General features: G+C 50.8%; 3 protein-coding genes and 1 pseudogene across 3 annotated transcripts; all 4 read right to left on the bottom strand.

Annotated features, from left to right (window-relative positions):
• Window positions 1–2,577: 2,577 nt before the first annotated feature.
• On the bottom strand, window positions 2,578–3,562 carry IQCF5 (IQ motif containing F5). Its single transcript, XM_068983118.1, has 4 exons — window positions 3,546–3,562; window positions 3,253–3,308; window positions 3,105–3,170; window positions 2,578–3,023 (listed from the first exon to the last, which is right to left on the bottom strand). The coding sequence occupies exons 1-4, from the start codon at window positions 3,560–3,562 to the stop codon at window positions 2,578–2,580; spliced, it is 585 nt and encodes a 194-aa protein (XP_068839219.1).
• A 6,658-nt stretch (window positions 3,563–10,220) lies between these two features.
• On the bottom strand, window positions 10,221–12,995 carry IQCF1 (IQ motif containing F1). The gene is made up of 3 exons (XM_068982757.1): window positions 12,972–12,995; window positions 12,669–12,785; window positions 10,221–10,667 (listed from the first exon to the last, which is right to left on the bottom strand). The coding sequence occupies exons 1-3, from the start codon at window positions 12,972–12,974 to the stop codon at window positions 10,221–10,223; spliced, it is 567 nt and encodes a 188-aa protein (XP_068838858.1). The 5' UTR covers window positions 12,975–12,995.
• An 858-nt stretch (window positions 12,996–13,853) lies between these two features.
• LOC138088028 (U4 spliceosomal RNA) lies at window positions 13,854–13,974 on the bottom strand (annotated as a pseudogene).
• A 4,515-nt stretch (window positions 13,975–18,489) lies between these two features.
• RRP9 (ribosomal RNA processing 9, U3 small nucleolar RNA binding protein) lies at window positions 18,490–26,547 on the bottom strand. The gene is made up of 15 exons (XM_068982459.1): window positions 26,459–26,547; window positions 26,120–26,202; window positions 23,048–23,157; window positions 22,583–22,650; window positions 22,459–22,500; window positions 22,073–22,199; window positions 21,322–21,446; window positions 21,149–21,241; window positions 20,672–20,772; window positions 20,453–20,587; window positions 20,305–20,367; window positions 19,952–20,097; window positions 19,394–19,473; window positions 18,746–18,819; window positions 18,490–18,629 (listed from the first exon to the last, which is right to left on the bottom strand). The coding sequence occupies exons 1-15, from the start codon at window positions 26,543–26,545 to the stop codon at window positions 18,536–18,538; spliced, it is 1,428 nt and encodes a 475-aa protein (XP_068838560.1). The 5' UTR covers window positions 26,546–26,547; the 3' UTR covers window positions 18,490–18,535.
• Between the last annotated feature and the right edge of the window lie 51 nt (window positions 26,548–26,598).

Genomic DNA, 26,598 nt, shown 5'->3' with positions numbered 1-26,598 from the left:
AAAAAAAATAATTGCCGAGACCAATGTCAAGCAGTTTTTCCCCTCTTTTCTTCTAGAGGTTTTGTGGTTTTAGGTCTTACACTTAAGTCTTTGATCCACTTTGAGTTGGTTGCATGTGATGTAAAAGCGTGGTTCTATTTCATTCTTTTGCATGTGGATATCCAGTTTTCCCACCATTTACTGAAAAAGACAATTCTTTATCAATAGTATTTTCTTGGCACCCTTGTCAAATATTACTTTACCGTACATATATGTATGTGTTCATTATTGGACTCTCAATCCTGTCCCATTGGTCTATGTGTCTGTTTTTTTTTCTCCAATACCATTCTGCTCTGATTATTATGGTTTTATAATATAATTTGTAATCAGGAAATGTGATGCCTCCAGATTTGTTCTCTTTTCTCAACAATACTTTGACTGGCTCAAGATCTTTTATGGTTATATGCAAATTGTAGGATCTTTTTTTCTATTGATGTGAAAAATGCCGTTGTAATTATGATGAGGACTGCTCTGAGTCTGTGGATTGCTTTGTGTGGTAAGGATATTTTAACAATATCAACTCTTCTGAGCCCTGAACATGGGATAGCTTTCCGTTTATTTATATCTTCTTCCATTCCGTTAGTTTTCAATATATAGATCTTTTATCTCCTTGGTTAAATGTATTCCTAGGTATTTTATTGTCTTTGATACAGTTGTAAATGAGACTTAATTTCTTTTTCAGATAGGTTATTTTTAGTATACAGAAATGCAACCGACTTTTGTACATTGATTTTTGTATCCTGCAACTTTACTGAATTTATTAGTTCAGTTTACTAGTAGAGTCTTTAGGGTCTAGTTGAAGGCATAATTCCAGAAACTTAGACAGTAAATTGTGGCTAATTTTGGTTAATTTCTGCTCTTATCATGGTACAGGCTATCCATCCCGGACCCCCTGACCCCCAAGACTATGGCAGGCAGCCGTAAATGAGTTCTAGAGAAATGTGTACGAAGCGTGCAGAATCCAAGGTGAGCAATAAAGAGTCTGTGCTTCAATATTGGGGATCTGTGCTCAGATTGCTGATGGCTGCTTGTTATCACAGAGGTACAGAAACAGAGGCAGGGGCCACGGTTTCAAGTCCCACAGACAATTGTTGCAACGCCGTAACCCTCCACCTGAAGTGACTTCCAGGGGATTTAAAGAGAACCTTTTCTTCCTCCTCCTCCTTTCTTTTCTTCCCTTTTTGGAAGCCAGACAATCCAGGACTAGGACACTTAAAAGCAACCACATATAAAGGAGAATTTTAAAAGTTACCATGTATGCCCAGGGAAATGTGCAGGCCCAGAAAAACCCAAAGATGACCTTAAGTTTACACAGAAATGGCAACCCACTCCAGTACTCTTGCCTGGAGAATCCCATGGACGGGGGAGCCTGGTGGGCTACAGTCCACGGGGTCGCAAAGAGTTGGACACGACTGAACGACTTCACTTTCCCTTTGATCCTCATCACAGAGACTCCCTACAACAAACCAACAAAAACAGCAAAATCAGGGGAAGAGTGAAAATCTGACCTCTAGAAGAACCATACTGTGAGATTAAATGTCCAGCCTTTTTTTTAACATTCATTTCATATATTTATTGGGTGCACTGGGGTTAACTGTGGCATACAAACTCTTAGCTGTGGCATGTGGGATCTACTTTCCTAACCAGGGACTGAGCCCAGGCTCCCTGCTTTGGGAGCATGGAGTCGTAGCCACAAGGCCATCAGGGAAGCTCCCTCAATTGTCCAATCTTCAACAAGAACAACAATAGCAAAAAAAAAAAAAAGAAAAAACTACAAGGCATACAGAGAAAGGGAAAATTATGGCCTATTCAAAGGAAAAAAGTAAATCAACAGAAACAGTCCCTGAGAAAGGCAAGAGGGTAGCATTAATATAAAAATACTCTAAACAACTGAGCCTTTAAGACCTTATGCTAAGTGAAATAATCACAAAAGGACAAATATTGTATGATTCCACTCATACAAGGCATTTAGAGTAATCTAATTCATAGAGACAAAAAAGTATAACAGTGGTTGCCGGAGGTTGTGGGTACAGAGTTTCAATTTTGCAGATAAAGTTCTCGAGACAGTTGTGATAGCTGTGCAACAATGTGAATATGCTTAATGTTACTGAGCTCTTTACTCAAAAATGGTTAAAATGGGAAACTTTATGATGTATGTATTTACCACCATTTTTAAATAGTAGTTTTTAAAGACTTTGGGGAAAAGAGCAAAAGATGACACAGGCCTCCATGTTGCACGATTACATTGACGCACCATTTACACAGACCACACACTGAAGGAGCCTCCCTGGAACTGGCCGACTTGGCAGCCCTGCGACCTCAACTGTCCTAGCCATGGCAGCAGACATTGCTAATCAACCACAGACCCCACTCATCCAGCACCAGACTCTCAAAATCCTCCACACCGAACCCCAGGCAACTGCTGTCACTTCCTCAGAGCTGACTTATGAGATGCCAAGTATTTGCCATCCTTACCCTAATGACCTTCTTGAGGTATGTCTGACAAAAGAGCTGGGGACACAGACATAGAAGACCTGGTCATTCCTTTATTGGAAGTGGTATGCATTGTTGTACTCTACAAGCTTGTGAACCCAAAGAGATTTCAAGTTGAAGATTCAGTTGGTTTTCTTTGAGGTTGTAATGGCCCTGAATAAAACCACGGGTGTGACAACTATGCCAGCGCCAATAGACCTGGATGATGCGGACGGCGTGGAGCAAACGTAAATAACGGAGGCGGACGCACCACATGCGGACCCAGGATTGTAGCTTGACCACTGCCCATTCTTGCCTTGCGAAGGTGTCTAGGGCCACCCGTCGCCTGCTCTCCATCAGCTGCACCAGCTTCTGTTTCCACCAGCATTGAATGATCCACGCTTTGAGAGCCGCATGCAGCAGCGTCCTGCGCACCAGAGTGCCCCGCCACCAGGCCTGAATGGCAATAACCGCCTTGTGTTCTTCATTTATCATGATTCTTACTTTGGGGCCTTAAAAGAGAAAACAGGGACACTTAAGAAATGCATACATTTTGGCCCTAAGTTGTGGCAGAAAGGGGCCCGTTTCCCTACCGTTCGGGAGCTCTGTTGTGAGCAGCAGCTGCACCTCGATATCGACTAAGTGTCCTGCTTCTGCCACTTCCGGTTAATGGACATGGGAACCTCATCTTGTCCTCAGGGTCTCTGGGTCCCCGTCTGTAAAATGGAGGTGCACCCACACTTGCAACCTTGCCCAGTTCTGCACGGACCTGGTTGACCGTCTGCAGCAGGAACACCCTGATCAAGAAGTGAAAGAGACAGACATTTCGCCTGGACCTGACCACCTACCTGAGAACCAGGACTCTTGCCTTCAGCCACCTCTCGTCTGTGGGAAGACTGGCATTTTGGCTCTCCCTGCCGTCTCACCTCTGACTTCAGGTTAAACCTGCCTGCTGCCTCCCTCTGCCTCACCAAAACGTTAAAAGATTCCTGCACCTCACACACTTTAGGCTCTTAACACCAGTCAACACATACCTCACTACAAAATGCATGCGCATATGTGCACGCACACACACCCCAGTCTTCCTGTACCTTGCCCTTTGCCTTGCCCAAACACAATCCCCACTCTGAGACTCTCAACCCTGTGAAGCCTGGATTCACCCTCTCTGCCCTCCTCCTCAGTGCACACCTTGGCTGGACTCTCAACCTAAGGAAGAAATAGGGGGAAAAGACAGCCAAGGAGGAGTCAACCCCTCTCCATTTCCTACTCTGTGTGTGGTGGCCATTCGTCCCAGTTTGCCTAGCATATTCTGGGTCTATGCCTGTCGTCCTGGTGTGATGTTGATAAGTGGCCTTTTCACTCCCTGAAGCATCTGTCTTTGGAAAATAAATTACATGGTCACAGACCTTTGAGTCACCCCACTGGGCCCCAAGGGCCAGAGATTAAACAAATCAAGGCTCTCCCCAACACAATATCCCAGATCCCTCTTCCCAGGGAGGGGTGGGAGGGCAGTGGCACTGGTGTGTAGGGTGTTGGAAGTGGAATCCCTTGCTCTCCTCTCCTTTGCTCCTTCAAGCTCTGTTCTATCAATGAGACTTCATCATAACCTGTGATTATAATTTGGAAGGTTTGCTGTCCTTATCAGAGGTTAGAGAGAAAAACATGAAGGTAAGGAGGCTCTCCCCACCACTAGGTGCCAAGTCAGCCACACACGAGGCTTCCTGGACTTTCCTAGGATCTCAGACATGAGAAGGGGTCCCACCCTGAGGTAGCTATGGGAGATGTACCCAGCTCCAGGAAGCCTGGGTAGATCTACCTCATAAGACATTAAATGCCCATTGTTTGGGTTGGATAGTCAAACCGCCTTAGGTCTTAACTCTATGAAATTACCCATGGTTAGGGGCTAGATGTTCCCATCGCTTTCAGGTCTGCTGTCCAGCCAGTGCTCTGGCCGGAAGAGATGGCGGGGAGGAAGGAGAGAGCGTGATGTCATAAGGGCACCTATGACTCAGGCACCAGAATGACTCCCAACGGCTGAGCCTCTTCTAAGGAAAACTTAAGAACCTGTCCTTTCGTTCCTACCTAAACGAACACAGTTCTGGTTACAAAGAACACCTACAAATACTGACCCACTGATGCAAAGGTATGTAACGCTGCTCATTAAAGCCTGCCTGGTATCCGTTAAGAGGGTTTCGGTTCATTTATTTTTAAAATTTATTTTATTGAAGTAATTGACTTATAATGCTGTGTTAATGTCTGCTATACAGCAAAGTGGTTCAGTTATATATAATATATACACATTCTTTTTCGTATTCTTTTCCATTATGGATTATCATAGCATATATGATATAGTTCCCTGCACTACACAGTAGGACCTTGTTGTTTATCCATGTTATACATAATAGTTTGTGTCTGCTAATCCCAAACGCCCAGTCCATCTCTCCCCCACTCTTCCTCCTCTTTGGCAACCACAAGTTTGTTATCTATGTGAGTCTGTTTCTGTTCCATAGATAAGTTCATCTGTGTCATATTTTAGATCCTACATATGAGTATCATATGGTATTTGTCTTTCTCTTTCTGACTTACTTCACTGAGTATGATAAAATTCAATTCATTTAATTTCATGGTTATTTTTATTTGTTCGTTTGGCTGCGCCGGGTGGTAGCTGTCGCCCTTAGGATCTTTGATCTTCATTGCAGCATTTGGGATCTTTTAACTGTGGCATGTGGGTTCTGGGTCTCCGACCAGGGGTGGAACTGGGCCCCTCACGTTGGGAGTGCGGAGTCTTAGCCAGTGGACCACCAGGGCAGTCCTGATTTCAATTCGTTTAAACAATGGTATACCAAATAACAGTTAGAAGCAATGAGCGTGCCCTCTATGTACTAATATAGAAGCGTGTACAAGATTTAGCAGGATTAGCAAGTTCATCAAATCAAAATGAACTAAATAAAAGCATAGATTTATATACATATCTTGTAAAGGTATTATTTTAAAAGGTGGTAGAAATTAGGAAGATATCCACAAAAATTAACAATGATCATCTCTGATGAGGATATCAGAGTTAGGGGAACAAAGTAAACTCCCTTCCTCTGGCTAAACTTACCTATCTGTAAGTCTCCTGGTTATTAGGTCCCTGGGAAAGCGAGAACCACACAGGCCAGAAACCCCCTAAGACCTCAGGACCAGCCAGGACCCACATCTCAGGCTCAAGTGGCCTCAAACAGTTTTCTATCTTCTTCTTCTTTCCCTGCGGACCTCAAGGTCGCAGTGAGGAGACGGGGGGTCAGTCAAACACCGCACAAGCAGGGCCCCACCTCTGTCTGTTCTTGGCCTCTGAAGACCCACTTGGCTACAGTGAGGCCCTGGTCCCCTCAGGGTCACAGCCCCGGGGGTCACTGAGAACTGCACTGTGTTGTGAAGAGGGAGCGTGGAGAAAGTCAGTGTGGGGCTCAGGGGAGAGCAGTTGAAGAGAAGAGGAGGATGAAGGCTGAGTGTCAGTGTGAAGTTAATGAGTGGGAGAGTGGAAAGAACAAGATTACTGGAGAAGGGGGAAATAGTGGAGTTCAATGCACGGGACAGAGAGGGTACAGGAAGCATCCGTCTGAAGATAGAGGTGTTGGCCAGACCCCTGCGAGACCCACATCAGTTTAACGCCCCCATTAGCCTGCCGCCATAGTCTAGCCCCTAGTCACCACTGACGCTGATGACGTTCACCCCACTTCACAGATGAGGAAACTGAGGTGCGGAGACCTTACACCTGATTAGGGAAGAGCCCAGGGACTGGGGTGTTGGTGGATGTGGTGAGCCTAGAAGCAAGCAGGGTGTTGGGGTTTTGAATGCCACCAGGACCTGCTCAGACTCAAGCCAGTGGGCAGGGAGGGGCCTCCTCAGGGGTGGAGGAGCATAGGGCTAACATCATCCAAGGGGAGCTTTTGCAGGTGTGCTGGCTTGATCATGATGAGGGTACATCTCCTGGGGCCGGGGTAAGAGGCACAGCATGGGAAACCAAACACAGGCAGCCCTCAGGACCACTGCGGGCGACCCACAGAAGGGCCAGCATTCTGGGGTCTCTCTGCATTCTCCTACCCTATCCCCACCATTCTCTGCCACCTCTCCCAGAGTTTCCTCCTAGAGGTTCTCAGTAGATCCTTTCCGGGAGGGGCAGAAAGAAATAAGGAGGACTCAGTGAGTGTCAGTGGGATCAGTCCCTTGAATATACTCCCAGCCCCGAGCCTTAAGGGGAAGGAAAGCAGGTTTGCTGGTCCTAGGGGCCTCACAGAGGTCCCTGGTATTATATAAGCGGATCAGCAATTCAACTCTTCTCGCAGAAGACATAAGAGACGTGGGTTTGATCCCTGGGTCAGGAAGATCCCCTGGAGAAGGGCATGGCAACCCACCCCAGTATTCTTGCCTCCAGAATCCCATGAGCAGGGGATCCTGGAGGGCTACAGTCCATAGGGCTGCAAAGAGCCAGACACGACTGGAGTGACTCAGCACGCACCCTCGCACTCCTAATGTAATTATTGGTAGTAGTTTCATGTATATACCTTTTTTCCTTCTTTTTAAAAAATGTTGTAATGTCATGTATTTATTTACGGCTGCGCTGGGTCTTCGTTGCTGTGTGGGTTTCTCTTTAGTTGCAGCGGCTTCTCTCATTGCAGAGCACGGGCTCCGGGGCACTCGGGCTTCAGTAGCTGTGACGTCAGGGCTCTGTAGTTGCAGCTCCTGGGCTCTAGGGCACCGTCACAGTAGATGTGGTGCGCGGGTCTAGTTGCTCCATGGCGTGTGGGATCTTCCCAGACCACAGATGGAACCCATGTCTTCTGCACTGGCAAGCGGCTTCTTTACCACTGAGCTACCAGGGAAGCCCCAAGCATTTGCAGTTGATTTTGATGGTAGGGAGCCTTTGGTGTTCTTAATTGGACTAAACATGAGTCCCCTCCCACTCTGACTGCCGGTTTTTAAGGTGTGTAAATGTAACCTTCTTTCCTCATTCTTTTGCTAAGGCTGAATTTTTATGCTGCTTGACAATCACATTGAACGATGAGGATTATTAGCCCCACTTCACAGCTCAGGGAACTGGGGCTCAGATAGGAAAAATGACATATCCATGGCCACGCAGCAGTGAGTGGGGAAACCACGTTGGTGAGACTTAGCTCGGTTTGGTTCCAAAGTCCTTGCTCTTAACTCTGAGTCACTGAACACAAGAGAGGGAAATGAGGGGAGAGGGGACAGAAATCCTTCAGAGCAAGAGAGAAAGACCAGAACCTGAGCGAGACACAGGGCCAGGACACAGAGGGACAAAAAATAGGAGAGACACAGCTCAAGCCCCAGTGCAAGACAGAGAGCTGGAGCAGAAGGCCTCTGGGAAATGTGAGCAGAGGGACCCACTTGCCAGGGCAGAGGAGATGGAGCCGGGTCAGGTAGGGCTTCTGGGCTTGCAGCTTGGATGGGGAATAATGCAAGACCCCAGACCACCTCTCTCTGCAGAGAACCATGAAACAGCAGTGCCTGGATGGGGAGAAGGACAGCCTAGGCTTGACCTCTTAATCGGCCCTTTATCATCACTTAGGCCCCAGTCTAACCCCAGGTGGCACCTTGTCACAAGAAGGGACTGTCAGAGGACCACTTCTTGCAGAAACTGGGGAGAGGGTGAGGAAGACCCAGCTTCTGCCTTCTCAGCTCTGGGTCTGTGATAACCTAGAGGCTGACACTCACCAGAAGGTTCAGCTAGAAGTGGAATGCCTTCTTTCCCCACCCCCAACTCCAAGCCTATGGAACCTCCCACATCAGTAAGGTCTGGAAGAGAATGAGTCTAAGCCTCCATTCAGGGTCAGTGAGTGAGGGACAGAGTTTGAGGTAGGAATGAGGACAGGGGCCATGCACTCTAACCATTTTCACTTTGGGGTTCAGATTCTAACTCGGAGGCCAAGTGTGAAGTTACAGCCCCTAAAGTGAGCAGCAAGTTATTGGAAGGGGTCGTTGAAAAGACATGCTGCCGCTGACACACAAAAGAGACCTGGGCAATTGGATGCCCGTCACCCCCTCCCTGTCCTTGGAAGAAAAGCTGTGACCAACCCAGACAGCACAGTAAAAAGTAGAGACGTTACTTTGCCAACAAAGGTCCATCTAGTCAAAGCTATGGTTTTTCCAGTGGTCATGTATGGATGTGAGAGTTGGACTATAAAGAAAGCTGAGTGCTGAAGAATTGATGCTTTTGAACCGTGGTGCTGGAGAAGACTCTTGAGAGTCCCTTGGATTGCAAGGAGATTAAACCAGTCAATAATCCTCCAGGAAATCAGTCCTGAATATTCATTGAAAGGACTGATACCGAAGCTGAAATTCCAGTACTTTGGCCACCTGATGCAAAAAAAACTGACTCATTGGAAAAGACCCTAATGCTGGGAAAGATTGAAGGCAGGAGAAGAAGGGGACGACAGAGAATGAGATGGTTGGATGGCATCACTGACTCGATGGACATGCATTTGAGCAAGCTCCGGGAGTTGGTGATGGACAGGGAACCCTGACATGCGTCCATGGGGTCACCAAGAGTTGGACACAACTGAGTGACTGAACTGAACTGAACACTGCCTCTCTTGTCCTTGAAATGTATGATCTACCCACCATTCCCACAGTGAGAGGCATTTTCAAGGATGCAGCCTTGAGAGTTATGTGTTGTTGAGAATATCTGGATGGTATATGTGGCTGAACCCCATTAAGGCCTCTATATAAACTTTCAAAATGCTGGCACGCAAGTGCAGAACAGAGATCTAGTCTGCAGCTGCCCAAGACGAGCCTTGTAAATAAGTTCCCTTGCTTAGTAAACCTGCCACCTACTGATCTGAGGTGGTCTGCCTCTTCCATCTTTTCTCATCCTCCATTTACAGGGGGTCGGGTGGGGGGCACAGTTTATGAAACAACAGGAACCAGGATCAAGACCTTGGGGTAGGTGGGCTCCCCTCAGTCATGAGGATGGGAGATCAGGCCCGGAGCAAATAGACTGGGGTGAATGAATTCCTGGCAAATGTGCTGCTGTGTGGAACCACCCCATCCCTTCCCCAGGCTTCCATTATACCCAGCCTTGGGGAAAGGCACCATTTCCATTGACCAAACATGAGTGGTGCTCTCTGAGTTGGTGACATGGCAGATCTGTACTCCCAACATCCCTGCCTATGTCAGACATTGCTAATCAATCACAATCTAGAGTCCCTTGGACTGCAAGGAGATCCAAACAGTCCATTCTAAAGGAGATCAGCCCTGGGTGTTCTTTAGAAGGAATGATGCTAAAGCTGAAACTCCAGTACTTTGGCCACCTCATGCGAAGAGCTGACTCATTGGAAAAGACTCTGATGCTGGGAGGGATTGGGGGCAGGAGGAGAAGGGGATGACAGAGGATGAGAGGGCTGGATGGCATCACTGACTCGATGGACGTGAGTCTGAGTGAACTCCAGGAGTTGGTGCTGGACAGGGAGGCCTGGCATGCTGGGATTCATGGGGTCGCAAATACTCGGACACGACTGAGCGACTGAATTGAACTGAACTGCTCAGTCTGGACTAGGGCTCAGAATCCTCTTCCTCAGAAAAGCTCAGCGCCTCAGACAACCCGTGCCAACTCCTCAGAGCTAGCATGTGAGATGCTAACCATTTGCCACCCTTGGCCCCAACGTCCTGGGGTTTATCAAGCAGAGAGGGGCTGGGTAAAGACCACTTCACTGCTTTATTGGAAGGGGAATACACTCCGTCACAATGCAAGGCCCTGAGCCTAGCAAGATCTCAAGTTCGAGATGTAGCTGGTTGGCTGTGACCCTGTAGTAGCCCTTAATGAAACCCCGGGAAGTGCAGGGGCGGCACCTCCAGTAGGCCTGGATGATGCGGGCGGCACTGAGCAGAAGGCAGTAGCGCCGACGGATGCGCCACATGCGGACCCAGGCCTGCAGCCTGACTGCGGCCCACTCCTTCCGTGTAAAGGTCTCCAGAGCGGCCCGCCGCCTGCTCTCTTGCAGCTGAGTCAGCTTGACCCTCCACCAGGCCTGAATGATCCACACTCTGAGCGCCGTGTGCAACAGCGTCCTGCGCACCAGGGTGCCCCGCCACCAGGCCTGGATCTTTACTGCTTCTGGATCACTCACGGGAGGCTTCTTTTGGGGTTTTGTGACCTAATGAGAAAAAGAAATGATACATTGAGAGGATATTCCCCACCCACTTCAGCCCCAGGCTGTGCTATGAAGTGTCCCTGATGCCCTATGAGCAACCACTCCTCCTCTGATCCCCAGGAGCACTGTGCAGGATGCTGGCTGCACCCACAGGCCAAGTAGGTGTCCTTTCTCTGTTCCCTTCTGGTTACTGGGCATGGATACATCACACTGACCTCTGAATCTCATTTTACCCATCTGTAAAATGGGAGTATATGTGTCCTGGCTACCTGTTATTTTTTAAAATAATTAATTAATTTTTGCAGTGGTTTTTGCCACAGGTGTGCATGTCTTCCCCATCCTGAACCCCTCTCCCACCTCCCTCCCCATCCCATCCCTCAGGGTCATCCCAGCGCACCAGCCCTGAGCACCCTGTCCCATGCATCAAACCTGGACTTGCGATCTGTTTCACATATGATAATATACATGTTTCAGTGCTATTCTCTCAGATCATCCCAGCCTCGCCTTCTCTCACAGAGTCCAAAAGACTGTTCTTTACATCTGTGTCTCTTTTGCTGTCTCGCATATAGGGTCATCGTTACCATCTTTCTAAATTCCATACATATGCATTAGTATACTGTATTATTGTTTTTCTTTCTGACTTGCTTCATAATAGGCTTCTGACTTGCTGTATAATAGTCTCCAGTTTCATCCACCTCATTAGAACTGACTCAAATGTATTCTTTTTAACGGCTGAGTAATACTCCATTGTGTATATTACCACCACTTTCTTATCCATTCGTCTGCTGATGGATATCTAGGTTGCTTCCATGTCCTGGCTATTACAAACAGTGCTGTGATGAACATTGAGGTACCCATGTCTCTTTCAATCATGGTTTCCTCGGTGTGCATGCCCAGCAGTGGGATTGCTGGGTCGTATGGGAGTTCTATTTCCAGTTTTTTAAGGAGTCTCCACGCTGTTCTCCATAGTGGCCGTGCTAGTCTGCATTCCCACCAACAGTGTAAGAGGGTTCCCTTTTCTCCACACCCTCTCCAGCATTTATTACTTGTAGACTTTTGGATCGCAGCCATTCTGACTGGCGTGAGATGGTACCTCATTGTGGTTTTGATTTGCATTTCTCTGAAAATGAGTGATGTTGAGCATCTTTTCATGTGTTTGTTCTGCCTACCCAGTATTACATGGGTCAAGTTGGCCAACCTCAGGCCAGAATTCCATAATCAGCGTGTTATCGAAGTCCACCTGAGACTGCCCACCCAACCAGGATCCATGACTCTTCCCTTCAGACCCCACACACCTACTGGAGAAATGGCTTCCTCTGCTACCCTGCCCTTCCATGCTTGGTTGCAGCTCCAATTCACAACCTTCTCTCTTCCTCTGCAATATCACAGTGTTTAAAGTTTCCCCCATCCCATAAAATGCTGCCTCTCATCTCTTCCTCATCTTCACTTCTCTTGACTTTCAAACTTTAAATCTTAATTAGCAAGCAAACATAGATACGCACATGCTCAAACAGACACATACACACACGCACACACACACGCACACACGTGTGCACGCATGCACACATGCATACACACATGTGCACGTATGTACACACATGCACACATGTGCATGCACACACGTGCACGCACACACATGCACTCGCACAAACACATGCGCGTGCGCGCACACACGCACACACACACACACATGCACACCATTGATTAAACCCAGCTTCTAAACAGAATATTGGCCATTCCATTCCACAAACGCAACTCCCACATCCGCACTCCAGCCCCTGTCATCGGGGTGAGGGGATCACACTCCTCCTGATCTCTTATCAGCATCATCCACTCCCTTTGTTGCTGCTTCATCCTCTTGTTTAGCCTTTTTTAAAAAAAGTGGGAAAAGGGGGCAGATAAGAAAGAGTTTATTCCTGTCCTGGGCTCTGGAACATACCAAAGACACTAGCCACAGCATCAGGACACGAAGCCCGGAGACATCCAAGTCAGGGCTCCTCTTACCTCTGCCTTCTTTAATGTCGGCGATGGTTCTGAGGGTAAACTTTTCTCCATCAGCCCCTTATTCTCCTGAGGCTTATTTTCAGCATTTTCATCAACTGTCTTAGGCTGGTCTGTCTCCTGCAATCAGCAGAGAGAGGAAAGGCAAGAGTGAGGCTGCTCTCCCTCTCTCTCCAATAACCAAGCCACACAGCCCTAGTGTACAGGGCTTCCCAGAGTACTCAGAAGTTAGGGGGAGTTCTCTCACCCTGAGATTTATGGGGACATCCCCAAAATGCCTAGTGTGTCAGCCTCTGTCGTACTCACCATTGGTTCCACATGGATTGGGTGTAGATGGTTCAAATCCCCTCAGGTCTGTGTTCCTCTAGTCATGGCATGGGAGAAAAGAGTCAGGGGCAGACCTGTGATGTCATAAGGGCAGTTATGACGCAAGCACCAGGATGGCTCCCAAGAGTTGAGCCCCGTCCAAGGAAGAGGCAACAGTGGTGTCCGTTCTCTTCTGCTGGAAATGGCCAAAAGCAAGACACTGGAAAGAGTGGCCCACCGATATAAAGGTGTATAAAGACAGTCATTGGTGACATCCCCAGTTGGTAAAATTGGGCATTGATCTAATGGTTTATAGTCCGTTTATACTATAGCCTATAACATAACTGTTGAGAAATAATTTTATCAATATGTACTGATGAGAAAGTGTATCCAAGATGTATTTGTAAGTGAAAGAAGCTGAATATCATTATGATCCCATTAGATGAGAAATAAAACTATCACTGGATGGGACGGTAAGAAAATCAAGATTTATAATTATACATATATGCTATAAAGGCGAAGGAAATGGCAACCCACTCCAGTGTTCTTGCCTGGAAAATCCCAGGGACGGCAGAGCCTGGTGGGCTGCCGTCTATGGGGTCACACAGTCGGACACGACTGAAGTGACTTAGCAGCAGCAGCTATGAAGGCAGATAAAGAGGGAGAAAGGTATGCACGCAAACAGCTACCAGTGATTACCTTAGGAGAGAAGAGTTGAATTGCTGACCCATTCATACAATACAGCAGAACTCTGTGAGGCCCCTCAGGACCAGCAGACCTGCTTTCCTTCCCCCTCAGGCTCTGGGGCTGGGAGCATCTTCAGGGGGTTGATCCCACTGACACCCTCACAGACCCCCTCCTTTCTTCTCTTCTTTCCGCTCTCCCCTGAAGAGGTCTCCTTAGGACTTCTCTTAGAGGTGGAGAAGAATGAAAAGTTTTCAATTAGCAATAATCGCGCCTCGGATAAACCTCATTGGCTACGATACTGCCACTGCGCAAAGCTAATGGAGAAGAATGATAGAGAAGATGGGGGCTGGAGAAGGAAGCTCACCCCCCTCACGCTCGCCCCAGGCCCCTTGCTTGAATAGTGTCCCCCTCCGCTCCTTGGCCCCTGGGGCAGCGACTCCCTGCCCACTGGATTGAGTGAGTCAGTCCTGGTGGCATTCAAAGCACCAGTATCCTCCCTGCCCCTAGGGTCACCCCATTCACCAACAGCCCGCGCCCTGGCCTCTCCTGCTCGAGTCTCCCTCCACCCTGGGACTCAGCGTTACCGGGGCTCCATCTGTGCAATCCTGCCTGTGCCGCTGGAGTGCAGGGACTTTAATTTCTCCCCTCGCTCCTCAGATGCTCACAGGTCCAGCTACGAGGAGCACGTGTTTAGTGGCCATTCGTTTATCTTCTTTTATGAAGTATTGGCTTAAGCATTTACTCCACTTGTATTGGGCTGTTTGTCTTCATCACTGAGTCATAGAAGTTCTTATACCCTGGATGTGAGCCGATACCTGTATTGTAGATGTTCTTTTTCCCCGTGTGTGACTTTTTAAGTGCTGTCTCTTCATGAACAGATGGTTTTAATCTGGATGAAGTCCACTTCTATCAGTATTTTATACTGAGTGCTTTCTCTGCCCTAAGAAATCTTTGTCAACTCCAGGGTCACAAAATATTTCTCATGGGTTTTCTTCTAGAAGCTTTGGATCAGCTTTGCTTTAGTTTTTGTTTAGGTCTATGATCCATCTTGAATTAATTTATTTTTGGCTGTGTTAGATAGGGGTCAAGTTTTCTGTTCCATTGAACACATGTCCTTTCTGCATAGATTTAGCTTGGTACATAAAAAAATCAATAGACTGTGTAAATGTGAGTCTATTTCTGGCTTCTCTATTCTGTATTATTGATCTGTCTATCTCTTCTTACATTCTTACCTGTCCTGATTACTGTAACTTTATAGTTTTTCAAGACAATAAGTCTTGAAATTAGATAAATGTATCTCCTTCAACTTTGCAATTCGGTATTAAGAATTTCACAACTGCTCACACAGTTGATCTCTGTGTACTATAACCCTTGAATGGAAACTTTCCATTTCAGGTGTGCTTTTAATTTTTATTTGTTAACAGCTTTGTTAGAATGTATAATAATCCAGATGCTCTACAATTCATCCCCTTAAAGTACTTGGTTCGGTGGGTTTTTATCTTTTTAATGGTTTGTCTGCGTCGAGTCTTTGTGGCACACGGAAACTTTGTTGTGGCATGGGGCTTCTCTCCAGTTGTGGCTCACCAGCTCAGTAGCTGTGTTGTGGGCTTATTGCCCCACCACATGCGGGATCTTTGTTCCCTGACCAGGGATCAGACCCACATCCCCTGCATTGGAAGGTAGATTCTTTCCTTTTCTTTTTTTTTTAATGTTTCACATACTTATTACTGAGCAAATGGATCCCTAGTGAGGAAACACCCCTAGCCAAACATTCCATTGCTCCCATAAAATACTCATGACACGTTCAGACAGTGGTGATGTTCTCATTGCCGTGATTCCCTTAAGATGCGCGTGATCTTGACACAGCATAAATGTTTGCCACTTCATATGTGAGACTCCTTGTATCCCCAGCTTGGATCTTCTCCAGCGTCCTCTCTTGGAGCTTTGCCTGATTTTATTACCAGTTTTCATTCGAATCCACTAGGGAGTAGGATGATTCCGTTTTTGTTTCCTGGCCAGGAATCACTTGATCCTGCAAGTCTTGTGAGCAGACTGCAAGGAGCAAATTCAACCGAACATAAGACAGGATGGAGAAAAGACTGAGAGGCGGATTCTTAACCACTGGATCACCAGGGAAGTCTGTATTCCATGGTTTTTTTTAAGTATATTCACAGATACATGCACAATTTCCTTATTCCTGTATTTTTTTGGGTAGACTGGGGGTGCCTGTAGGCCATTTGGGGGATCCGGAGGTGAGGCATCCTCAGTGACATGGGCAGGCTTCCTGATGGAATCTGTGAAGTGGTTAGTGGGATCTGCATCCGTTTGATAAGTTTTAAGCCCTACCTGCGGAGAAGGCAATGGCACCCCACTCCAGTACTCTTCCCTGGAAAATCCCATGGATGGAGGAGTCTGGTAGGCTGCAGTCCACGGGGCTGCACAGAGTCAGACACGACTAAAGCGACTTAGCAGCAGCAGCAGCAACCCCTACCTGCTGTTGTTTCAGCCCCTCCCCACCCTTCCGTCAAGCTGCTTACCTGTGTTTTAGGAATGAGAAACGCACACTTCAGTGACCCTGGGGCTGTGATCTAAGGAAGTCCCAGGGCCTCATGACGACCTGGTGGTCTGCAGAGGACAGAAAGAGGCAGAGCCAGGAAGGGCCCCACCTGGTGTCTTTTGCCTGGTTCAGAGCTACAAACAGAGCTAAGAGTCTCTACAGTGGCTCACCTCTCTTGAGCCCATTGGAGTGGGCGGTGGGAGGCATAGTGCAGCACCCGAGTCACACGGCTTCGTATTTGTTATAAAACAGAGCAGTGAGCTCACTGCCTGCTCAGCTTCCCTGCATCTACCGGACACTGCAGACTGAAGTCTCGACCCTCCTCGATCCTGCTTTCCCCTGGGTCTTCCTCATCTTCGTAAATGTCACCACTGACTACTATGTTGCCACCTTGATCTCATTGCACAATCAACACATCAACAAGGTCTGTTGACTTCTCCAAACACATCCCAAACACAGCCCTGTCTCCCCGTTCCTGCCGCTGGGCCCTCTCACACCTCCATCACCTCTTACCTGCTATTACTATAGCTTCCTAAGTGGCCACCCTTCTTTCCCCCAAAGCTCTACTAATTAATTCCCCACACAGCAGCGAGTTGTATTTTCTCTTTACTGTGAACCAGCTCATTTTACGTTTTTGCTTTCAACCCTCTCATGGCTTCCCATCGCCTGGAAGGAAGGGAGTGAGGGAGAGAGAGATGGAGAGCCCAACTACAGAGTCTCAGCTGACCAAGGCCAAGAATAGAAGCCATAGGAGGGATTATTTTCAGTTTCAATTCCAAGGGTATTTATTTTCATTCTCCCTGGGAATGTGCTAATGGAAAAGGGTTTGTGGATTAAGGGGCATCTCCATATTACTTGCTATATTGTTCAGAAGGTATGTGTATCCCATCGTTAAGCTCAATTTAAGGCGGGGACATAGGGAGTGAATTCTAGTAACATCCTCTGATCCTAACAAGATTTTCAGGGATTTGGTCTGAACCTGACTCTTCAGGCCCCAAGAGAATGAAAGGAGCAGCTCTGTCCAAGGGGGAGGCCTGGGGGGGCCAGGGGGAAGCCTCTGCTGCTTGAGAACCACAGGCTCAGCTGTTGGACTCAAGGCATTAGAGGAAAGGTATGGCAGAATCCTTAACATTCCCATTTTCCACTGAGTTTCCAGAGGAGAGGCGGCTTCACTGCCCTGCTAGCTCTCCAGTCAAGGCTCTCCACCTCTTTACTCCACCCCACGGCCAGGAGCTGAATTATCCAGTGAAATCAGGAGAATGAACATTCCTTTGACATGTTTACCTGGCAGGGGCAGTGCTCACAGGACTCACGCAGCCTGGCTGTCACCTGGACCAAGGGCAGAGCTATTCCCACCTCTGACCCTTGTCCCCAAGCAGTGAGCAATGCAGGGTCCCACCTCCACCCCGACCCCCACCCCAAGGGCAGTCTGGCTCCTAAAGCTTCCTGGGTGGGGCCGATCAGCCTGACTTGTAGGAACACGTCCATGACGGTCTGTTGGGACAACACTTTAATTTTTATTTACTTTCGGCCGTGCTGCGTCTTCGTTACTGTGTGGGCTTTTCTCTGGCTGCGCCAAGCAGGGGCTGCTCTCCAGCTGCGGTGCTCAGGCCCTTCCCTGCACTGGCTTCTCTTGTGGAGCACGGGCTCTCGGGTGAGCAGGCTTCAGCAGTTGCGGTTCCCAGACTCCAGACCACAGGCTCAACAGCTGAGGTGCACAGGTTGGAGAAGGAAATGGCAACCCACTCCAGGATTCTTGCCTGGAGAATCCCATGGACAGAGGGGCCTGGCAGGCCATGGTCCACACGATTGCAGAGAGTCGGACACGACTGCAACGACTAAGCACGCACACACGCACAGGCTCAGCTGCTCTGCAGCACGTGGGATCTTCCCGGACTGGGGACTGAACCCGTCTCTTGCAATTGGCAGGCGGATTCTTTACCACTGAACCACCAGGGAAGCCCCCTGACTATCTTCCTTTCAGTCCTCAGACCCCATAGCCAGGCCTTTACACACACTGGACAGCCACAGCTTCTTAGCTCAGGGGTCAGCAGCTTCCGACCCCAATCAGCCCAGAGCAGGGGGTAGGAAGCTGGCCTAATGAGGTCACAGAGAACACTCAGGGTCCAGGAGCCAGAAGCCAGCTGAGGGCCCCATCCCCAAATTCCCTGAAAAGGCTAAAGCTCCTAGGCCTTTACTAAGCCATCTCTGCCCTCCCCACCCAAGAAGCTGGAGGAGACAAGGCCTAAAAGGGGAGACTTTTAATACAAAGAAAGCAGGGGATGACCTGGGGAGAACTTAAATAAAGGGGATGTGAGTGTCAGGAGCCAGCGGCCGGGGGCCTGGGGGCCCTGCGGAGAGGGATGATGCAAACAGAGTTCCGGGCCTCTTTGATCCGCCACCACCGGCCAAGCCTACGGGAGGGAGAGGTGCCACTGAGGCCAGGCCCAGCCCCCCGCAGTGTCCACCTCTCTTCCCACCCAGCCAGTGCCACCTGTCCCTCCCTCGGCCCCCGAGGCACGCCTCATACCTGTGCTCTTGCCCCACTCCAGCCACCAGGAAGTCCCCAGCACTGGAGAACTTGAGACTATTGACAAAGCCCACCTGAGAAGAGGGAAGGACAACGTAGTGAGATATGAGAAGAGACCCTCCACCACAGCCCCAGCCGCACAGTTAAAGGTCCACCCTGCTCTGCCCTCTGCCGCCTGGGCCTAAGCCTCCACATCTGTGAGATGGGGAAAGTAGATCGCAGGCCTTGCAGAGAGTTTGTGGGGATTAGGGAGACACTGTGCACCACGTACGGCCTGGATCCTGGCTCAGGAGACTCCATGACCAAGCCCTGAACTGCCACTCTGCCCTAGGCTGCCCCAAGTCTACACGCTAGCCTGGCATTCAGCCCGGCACCAGTCATGCAGAACCCATCACAGGGCCAGGCCATCTGTGCTCTGCGCACACTACCCCAGTACCCAGGACAGGGCCTGGGACTCCTTTGGGAGGGGAGTGGAGGCGGAGAAGGGAGAGGAAGAAGGGAGAGTTTCTGCAGGCCCTGTAGGAGCTGGGGCTACAAAGGGAAGTCACAGCTGGCCCTGCCCTGAGGAACCACCCTTATAGCAGGAAAAGACTGGTAAGGGGCTTTGGGAGAGTGGTAAAGACAGGCTGGTATTCAAGCCCCACTCACCAGGGGGATGTCGTAGAGAAGGTCAAGCTGCCGGAAGCCCTCTCCACATTGCCAGAGCCGCACAGAATTGTTGTGGGAGCCTGGGAGACAGGGAGACAGTGAGCAAGCCCCTCGGCACCCTACCCTGGGATGTGCCCCCTATCCCAGGCGGGGATGCCCCCCCATCCCAGGAGGGGATGCCCCCCTATCCCAGGAGGGGATGCCCCCCTATCCCAGGAGGGGATACCCACCCTACCCAGGAGGGGATACCCACCCTACCCAGGAGGGGATACCCCCCCATCCCTGGAGGGGATGCCCACCCTACCCAGGAGGGGATACCCCACCTATCCCTGGAGGGGATGCCCCCCTATCCCAGGAGGGGATGCCCACCCTGTCCCAGGAGGGGATGCCTCCCCATCCCTGGAGGGGATACCCCCACCCCCCCTATCCCAGGAAGGGATGCCCACCCTACCCAGGAGGGGATGCCCCCCTATCCCAGGAGGGGATGCCCACCCTGTCCCAGGAGGGGATATGCCCCCATCCCAGGAGGGGATGCCCACCCTGTCCCAGGAAGCCCACCTGTGGCCACAAGGTCTGTGTTGAGCAGGGCTGCCACTGACGACACCCAGAAGGGCTGCTCCAAGCCCGGCTCCCCCCGCAGCCCGTGGGCCTCACGCTGCAGGGCAAGTGGCCGCTTCTTGGAGAGGCCCCACAGGGCCACAGAGCTGTGGACAGGGAGCAGGGTGAGAGGTCAGGGGCAGGGCAGAGGCCACATGGCAGGAAGGGACCAAGTGCATACCAGCCATGCGAGGCAGACAGGGCGACCTGCGCGCTCTGCCTCAATGTCCCCAGCTATGGAAAGCGGCTGCTCCAGCTCCAGAAGGGGATTTTCTCTGCAGCAAGCCGGGGCAGGGGCGGGAGGCAGCTCTTACCCGTCGTCTGCGCCCGACACCATGTGCTCCTCGTTGATGAGCTGGACGCTGTCGATGGAGCCCCTGAGAAAGGAACCGTGAGGGGCATGGCCCAGCCTCCCCACCAGCCCAGGCTGCCCCCCACGCTGGGCACAGCAGGCCGCCTTACTGGTGGCCACAGAAGACAAGCTGGGTTTCCTCGGGGATCTTCCACACGCGCACGGTCCCGTCCCGGCCCCCGGCGGTCACGCAGCACTCCCTGCTTAGAGCGTCCAGCGCGGCCACGGCGTCCTGGTGCCCAAAGCTGGAGCAGGGGACAGACGGAGGACGAGGTCACCCGTGAACCCGGACACACACGTGTGTATGCCCTCCCCCCGGGCACACTCACAGCGTCTCCACGTAGGAGTTCTCTGCCACATTCCACACCTTCACAGAACGGTCGTGGGACGTGCTGTAGAGCTGGTGGCTGCCTCTGCGGAACGCCAGCCCCTGGGGGTTCATGGAAAGAGGCAAGAAGGGGACCTGAGCTGCAGCAGCCAAGACAGAGGTCAGGCCCAGGGAGGACGTCCTGAAAAGCACGCCACGTGGCACAGGGAGCCCCCCTCAAGAGCGCTCTGTGGGGCTCTACGTGGAGCCAGAGGGACACTCTCTTGCCCTTGTCAAGCAGGTACAGACTCCTCGGAGGCCTCCTCCTCCCTAGGCAAGCTCGCCCCATCGCTTCCCCTGTCTCTGTCCTATACACCAATGTGCAGGTTCTATGATGAGCACCCTCTGCCTCTTTCACGCCATTCCCTGGAGCCCAGCACCAAGCCTGGCCCACTTAGGTGCTTGAGAAATGTCCACTAAAGGAGGCCCAGCTCCTTACCGACACAGCGTCCCGGTGACCGGTGAAGGTGTACAGGTGCTGGCAGCTCTGGGCCTCCCAAATGAGAATGAGCTTGCTGCGGTCGCCTGAAGCCTATGGGGACAAGGACCATGGCCAGAGGCACCCACTGTGTGCCCACACCCCCCACCCCCCCGGGGCCAACGCAGCCTTACCAAGTACTTGCCATCGGAGGAGATGGCCATGCAGAGGACATGGGTGCTGTGGCCGGGGGGTTGCCCCTCGGCGCCCTTCTTGGCTCGAGGGATCACATGAAGTTTCCGTCCACTCTCCACACTCCCTGGCACCAAGGGGAAGACAGATGCTGCTAGGACTGGGGTAGGCATCTGGTAGCCCCCTTAAGGGCCCCATGGGACCGTGGAAAGTCCTGGCCTCAGGTCAGAAGACCTGGCTCAGCCACTGGGAGCCCCTGGACAAGTCACCTCAGTTTCCCCATCTGTCAAGTGGTGCCAGTAATCCCCAAGGGCAGCCAGGAAGCCCGGAAGAGAAGGGACAGGACAGTGCTTGGGGCTGATGGTGCGAGCTCTTCCTGCTACTACTTGGGTGGAGGAGGCCAGCCCTCAGCAGTCAAAGGCTGGGAACCCAGGAGGACCAGGAACTCAATCCCAGGGCTGTGCAGAGCCTCAAGCATCCTCTGGTCCAACTGCCCACCTGCAGCATCAGTCCTGTTAAATCACCAGCCCGCCTCTCCTACGTCATCTCTGATAACAGCGACAGGGAGCTCACAAAGCCCCACTCCTGAGCAGACACTTCCACCGTCACTCAGAAAACACCTCTCAGGGAGCAAACCTGCCTCCAGAAGCTTTCCCCATCAGGCCTCCATCTTCCCTGCTTATTCCCTCCTCCCCAGACCAGCCCTCCCAGACGATCCCTTGGGGCTGCGCCCCCACCCAGCCACTCACTCACACTTAATAATGGTGCAGTCTTTGGCAGCAGAAAAGATGGCCAGGTCGTCAGGGGTGACAACCAGACACGTGATAGACAGCTGGTGGCCCCGTAAGATTCGAATGTCAGCCGGGTCTGGGGCCTGGATCTAGGCAGGCAGGGGCTGGGTCACTGCGACTGGGGGCAGGAAGGCCCCCTTCACACACACACACCCACACGCTACCCTTTCCCACCACGCTGCCAAGAAGGAAAGCCAAACCCAAGATTGCAAGGACTGATCCTGTCTGGCCAGGTGCCCACTACGTTTCACAGCGAAGACCCCACAGCCCGAGTCCCCAGTTGGGCCATTTGCCCACTGCCCCAGGTGATTCCCTCCAATCTGACACCCAAGTGCCTTGCCCACTCACCTCCTTTGCCACTGACTTCTGCAGCCTGCCCCTCTGCTCGAGCTGTGTGGAGAGCAAAGGAATGAGATCCCAGAAGCAGACCAATCCCATCCCTTCCCTGCCACCCCTCTCCCTCCACACTCACCACATCCTCCTTCAGCCTCCCTGCCACCTGGTCCTCCTCAAATTCGTGGGCCTCAGCCTTCTCCTCCTCTGTGGAGGACAGAAGAGCACAAGTAAACCCAGGCTAAGACCCCACTTCTCCCTTCCTGTCCCAACCTGCCGCCTCAGTCCTAAGGCCCTGAACACTTGGGCTGTGTCCCATGGAAGTTCAGGCCACCTTGGGCAAAGGCAGCGGGGGTGGGGGGTGGGGGGGGGGTGGGACAGGGAGGGCTGGATGATCTCCTCCTGCCCACCCTCTAGCTTTGCTTATCAGATCAGTCTAAAGCCCCATGAAGCCTGGCCCGCCCAGGGAGGTCCATCAGAGCGCACGCCACCCTCGCATAGGGCAGCCAGCACCTGCAGCCCCAGCTGCCCACCAGGTACCTGCATCAGTCACCCACCAGGGGGCACAGGCCGTGTCCCTCACCTGCCCAGCCCACGGGCTCACCTTGCTGCCTGAGCTGCTCCAGGTAGACCTTGGCCAAGCGCAGCTTCTTCTCCTGTGCGGTTTCCTCCAGCTCCTCCTCCTCCTCCTCCTCAGTCCTCCTGGGCGCTAGACTGTGGGCAGGAGCAGCCTGGGTTTGAGGAGGTTTGGCCCACTCCTCTGGCCATTAGGACTCTGCCCCTCACTGCTTTCCCTGCCACTTGACCACCTCCATCCCTGCCAGCCCTCATAGCCAGTGACCACACACACAGAAAACTGAAAAAAAAGAGGTGACTTACCAAACTGAAAGGGCCCATCCAGGGACCAACATAAGGGTGAAAATAGACCCCAAACCCAAAGACACAACTGTGAAGTCTCTCAACTCTGGAGGGAAAGAGAAGGTTCTATAGGTCCAAGAAAAATCAGATCATGTTCAAAGGGTCAAGAATCAAAATGACTCCAGACATCCCTCAGAGCAGGACACGAAGGAACTGCACACACAAAATTCAGAGTGAAATGCCAAGTACTGGGATGGCGCCAAGTTGAACCATCCATGATGAGTGAAGATATTTTCAGGGATACAAGGTGCCACAGAACTGGCCCCTTCTCCTCCTTTTAAGGATGGAGGGTGTGCTTCCCAAACAAGAAGACTGACCTAAGAATGGGGAAGGTGTGGAAGTGTTAGTTGCTCAGTCATGTTCGACTCTCTGCAACCTCACGGACTGTAGCCCACCAGGCTCCTCTGTTCACAGCATTCTCCGTGAATACTGAGAGTGGGTTGCCATTCCCTTCTGAAGGGATACCAAAGCGGGCTGGGAATACTGAACAATACTGAAGTGGGCTGCCATTCCCTTCTCCAGGGGAGCTTTCCGACCCAGGGATAGAACCTGGGTCTCCTGCATTACAGGCTGATTCTTTACTTCCTGAGCCAGGCATGGGAGACAGGAAACAGAAGATCCAACATGGAAAGTGGAAAAGATAGATCTCAAAACAACAACCACCCCCAGACACAAGGGAGTCGCCAACCCAGATCTGACGTGAGGAACCAAGAGGCAGATGTATCGGGACTGTCACCACCCCATCCTCACTGCCGAAGCCCCACCCTCTATCCTGAGGATGGGATTCCAGGTGAAGCTTAACTGGGTCTGGCTGGACCTTGTGAAGATCTTGATTTCCCCTCCACACCCCTCACTGAAGATGAGTCCTACGCTGACTTGCTCCTGGGAGCTGGAGGTAGGTCATGGGAACTCAGAAGCAGAAAGCCCAGGGCCGCCCGTTCCCTCTGATCACGTGCCTGCAGATATCTAGTCCCTGTCAGGTACCCCAACTGTTTCCAAGACTCATCCATGACCTTACCCGCAGCTTCCCCAGAAGGGACATTGGAAATTCTCAAGGAAGCCAAGGCCTCATGCTCTTGAGACCAGTTAGTACCCAGCACCAAGCAAATCTTCAGCCGACAGACTTGCTGCCCTTCCCTCATATAACCAAGGACTACACTTCTACTCAGTTTACTCAAACGAATAAATCTGTTTAGTGTTCACACATAGGAGACAGAACTCTACAGAAAATCAAGAGAAGCATACACCATTATAATTCCATCCATATAACATTCTGGAAAAGGCAAAATTCTAGGGATAGCAGTTACCAGGGGAGAGAGAGAGAGGAACTGACTACAAAGGAGCCAGGGGGAATTTTGGAGGGTGGTAAAACCCTTCTATATCTTCATAGTGGTGGCAGTTTATGAGTCTGTTACAACTCACAGAAAGGTACACTAAGAAACAAATATCACTGTATGTAAATTACACCTGAATCAGAAAAGGAAAAAAAAAAGAGAGAGATAAAAAGGAAGGAAGGAAACCAAAGAAATTATTAACTCAGGAATGGCAGCTGGGTCTTCCACGTTTCTGCACAGGTCTAGTTCTGGTGGGTGCACAGAGGTCCATCATTTCATCATTACTGTCTATGGTACAATTACATTTCATTAACTTCTGTAGCTAATAAATTCCACAACACATTTTAAAAATATTTAAAAAGTGTTTCACACAGGGCCTGGCACACAGTAATCTCAGGACTACAAAAAGTACATAAAGTCCTTCTGCAAGCAGGTTAAGACCAACATGTACTCAATATTTTAGAGGCAGAATTTCTAAAGCCAACTTTAAAAAAATAACAATTTAACATTTGTATTTATTTATTTGTTGGCTGCGCTAGGTCTTTGTTGCTGTGCCCGGGCTTTTTCTACTTGTGGCAAGCGGGCACTATTCTCTAGCTGTGGTGCATGGTTGCCCTGTGGCATGTGTAATCTTCCCAGACCAGGGATTGAACCCATATTGGCAGGTGGATTTTTAGCCATTGGATCACCAGAAAAGTCCTCTAAAGCCAACTGTGAAGGAAGGCACCAGGATTTCCTGGTGTGACAGCTTCCATTCCACAAGGTCAGGCTTGACACCTTGCTAGCCCCCTTTGAACTCTGCAGTATGTTCCACCCCCATCACCTGAGGAATGAAGGAGGTACACAAAGCCCTTCACAATCTGGATGCACGCACCACCTGCCCTTCCACCCTCTCCGTCTTCCATCTGGCCCGTTTAACCCCTAGACTTTTCTCTGATCCCTGAATGCCTTCCCTACCTCTCCATAAGGAAGCCCTCCTGATCTCTCCAAGCCCTATTTAAACTCCCCTTCTCTGTTCCCACAACACACAGCTCTAAGATACACCTCCCATCACAACACACTCTGTCTTCACCTGCCGGCTTATCTCTGTTCTCAAAACAATGAAACTAGTGCCTGGCACTCTCAGTAACTGAAATTGTGAAGAACTAACGAGCATTTCTTGTATCCTCCCCTTGCCTGGAGTTCAGCTCCCTGTCACGAGCCAGGAAGGTTCAGCAGGTCTCCCATTGGGACTGGGGGTCCTCCCCACACAGAGACCCTGCAGAGAAGGAAATGATAGTTCTCAGGGTCAGAAAGTGGAGGAAAGAGTCAAGACCTGAGATCCTGGGTTCTGGCCCAGTTCTAGCACCCCTTCAACTGAGGATTCCTTCCATACACCATGGGTTCCAGGGTTCCTTTCCACTAGGTGGAAAAAAAGAGCTCACCTCTCACTCTCCGAGTCGCTCGAGATCTCCTCATTCATCTTGCCGCCACCCTTGGACTTGACCTTGTCCCCAGAGGAGTCGCCCTGGGAATTACATAATACGTTTTTGGTCAGGGGTCCCGACCACTCGGGCTCTGACCAAGAGTCCCTTAGGGTCCCTCGAGAGCCACTGGGAAAGGCAGCGGCCCCTGGCTCAAGTGAAAGGCTTTTCAGGATTTGACGCACGAAGAAAGGGACGAAGCTGACTCCAACCCGGGTCCCGGGGGCGAGACCCCCGGATGGGATTAGGGTGGTCCCAATAGGAGCGATAGACCCCCGCCTGCCAAATCGCCATGCTCACCTTTCGCCGCCGCTTGCCGGCCCCCGCACCAGCCCCGGCCCCTGAGGCCGGCTTTCCCCTCTTACGAGCCGCCCCTGTCGCCAACATGCTGTCCATGGTGCGTGTTGCAGCAGCACTGGAGAACTCACGTGGCGGCTAAA

Source organism: Capricornis sumatraensis, chromosome 10, assembly GCF_032405125.1.
Source record: "Capricornis sumatraensis isolate serow.1 chromosome 10, serow.2, whole genome shotgun sequence".
NCBI classification, from domain to species: domain Eukaryota; kingdom Metazoa; phylum Chordata; class Mammalia; order Artiodactyla; family Bovidae; genus Capricornis; species Capricornis sumatraensis.
This window is presented reverse-complemented; position numbering and strand designations above follow the sequence as displayed.

Coding starts and splice junctions, on each gene's coding strand:
- IQCF5 (XM_068983118.1), bottom strand. Junction 3,171..3,252: donor AGAACTGGGCAAGGTTGCAA/GTGTGGGTGCAC, acceptor ATTAACCGGAAG/TGGCAGAAGCAGGACACTTA. Junction 3,024..3,104: donor CACAACAGAGCTCCCGAACG/GTAGGGAAACGG, acceptor TTCTCTTTTAAG/GCCCCAAAGTAAGAATCATG.
- IQCF1 (XM_068982757.1), bottom strand. Junction 10,668..12,668: donor CGACATTAAAGAAGGCAGAG/GTAAGAGGAGCC, acceptor TTTTCTCATTAG/GTCACAAAACCCCAAAAGAA.
- RRP9 (XM_068982459.1), bottom strand. CDS start 26,545: ATGTTGGCGACAGGGGCGGCTCGTAAGAGGGGAAAGCCGGCCTCAGGG. Junction 18,820..19,393: donor TTCTCTACGACATCCCCCTG/GTGAGTGGGGCT, acceptor CCCTCTTCTCAG/GTGGGCTTTGTCAATAGTCT. Junction 18,630..18,745: donor GGAGTGGGGCAAGAGCACAG/GTATGAGGCGTG, acceptor TCCCTCCCGTAG/GCTTGGCCGGTGGTGGCGGA.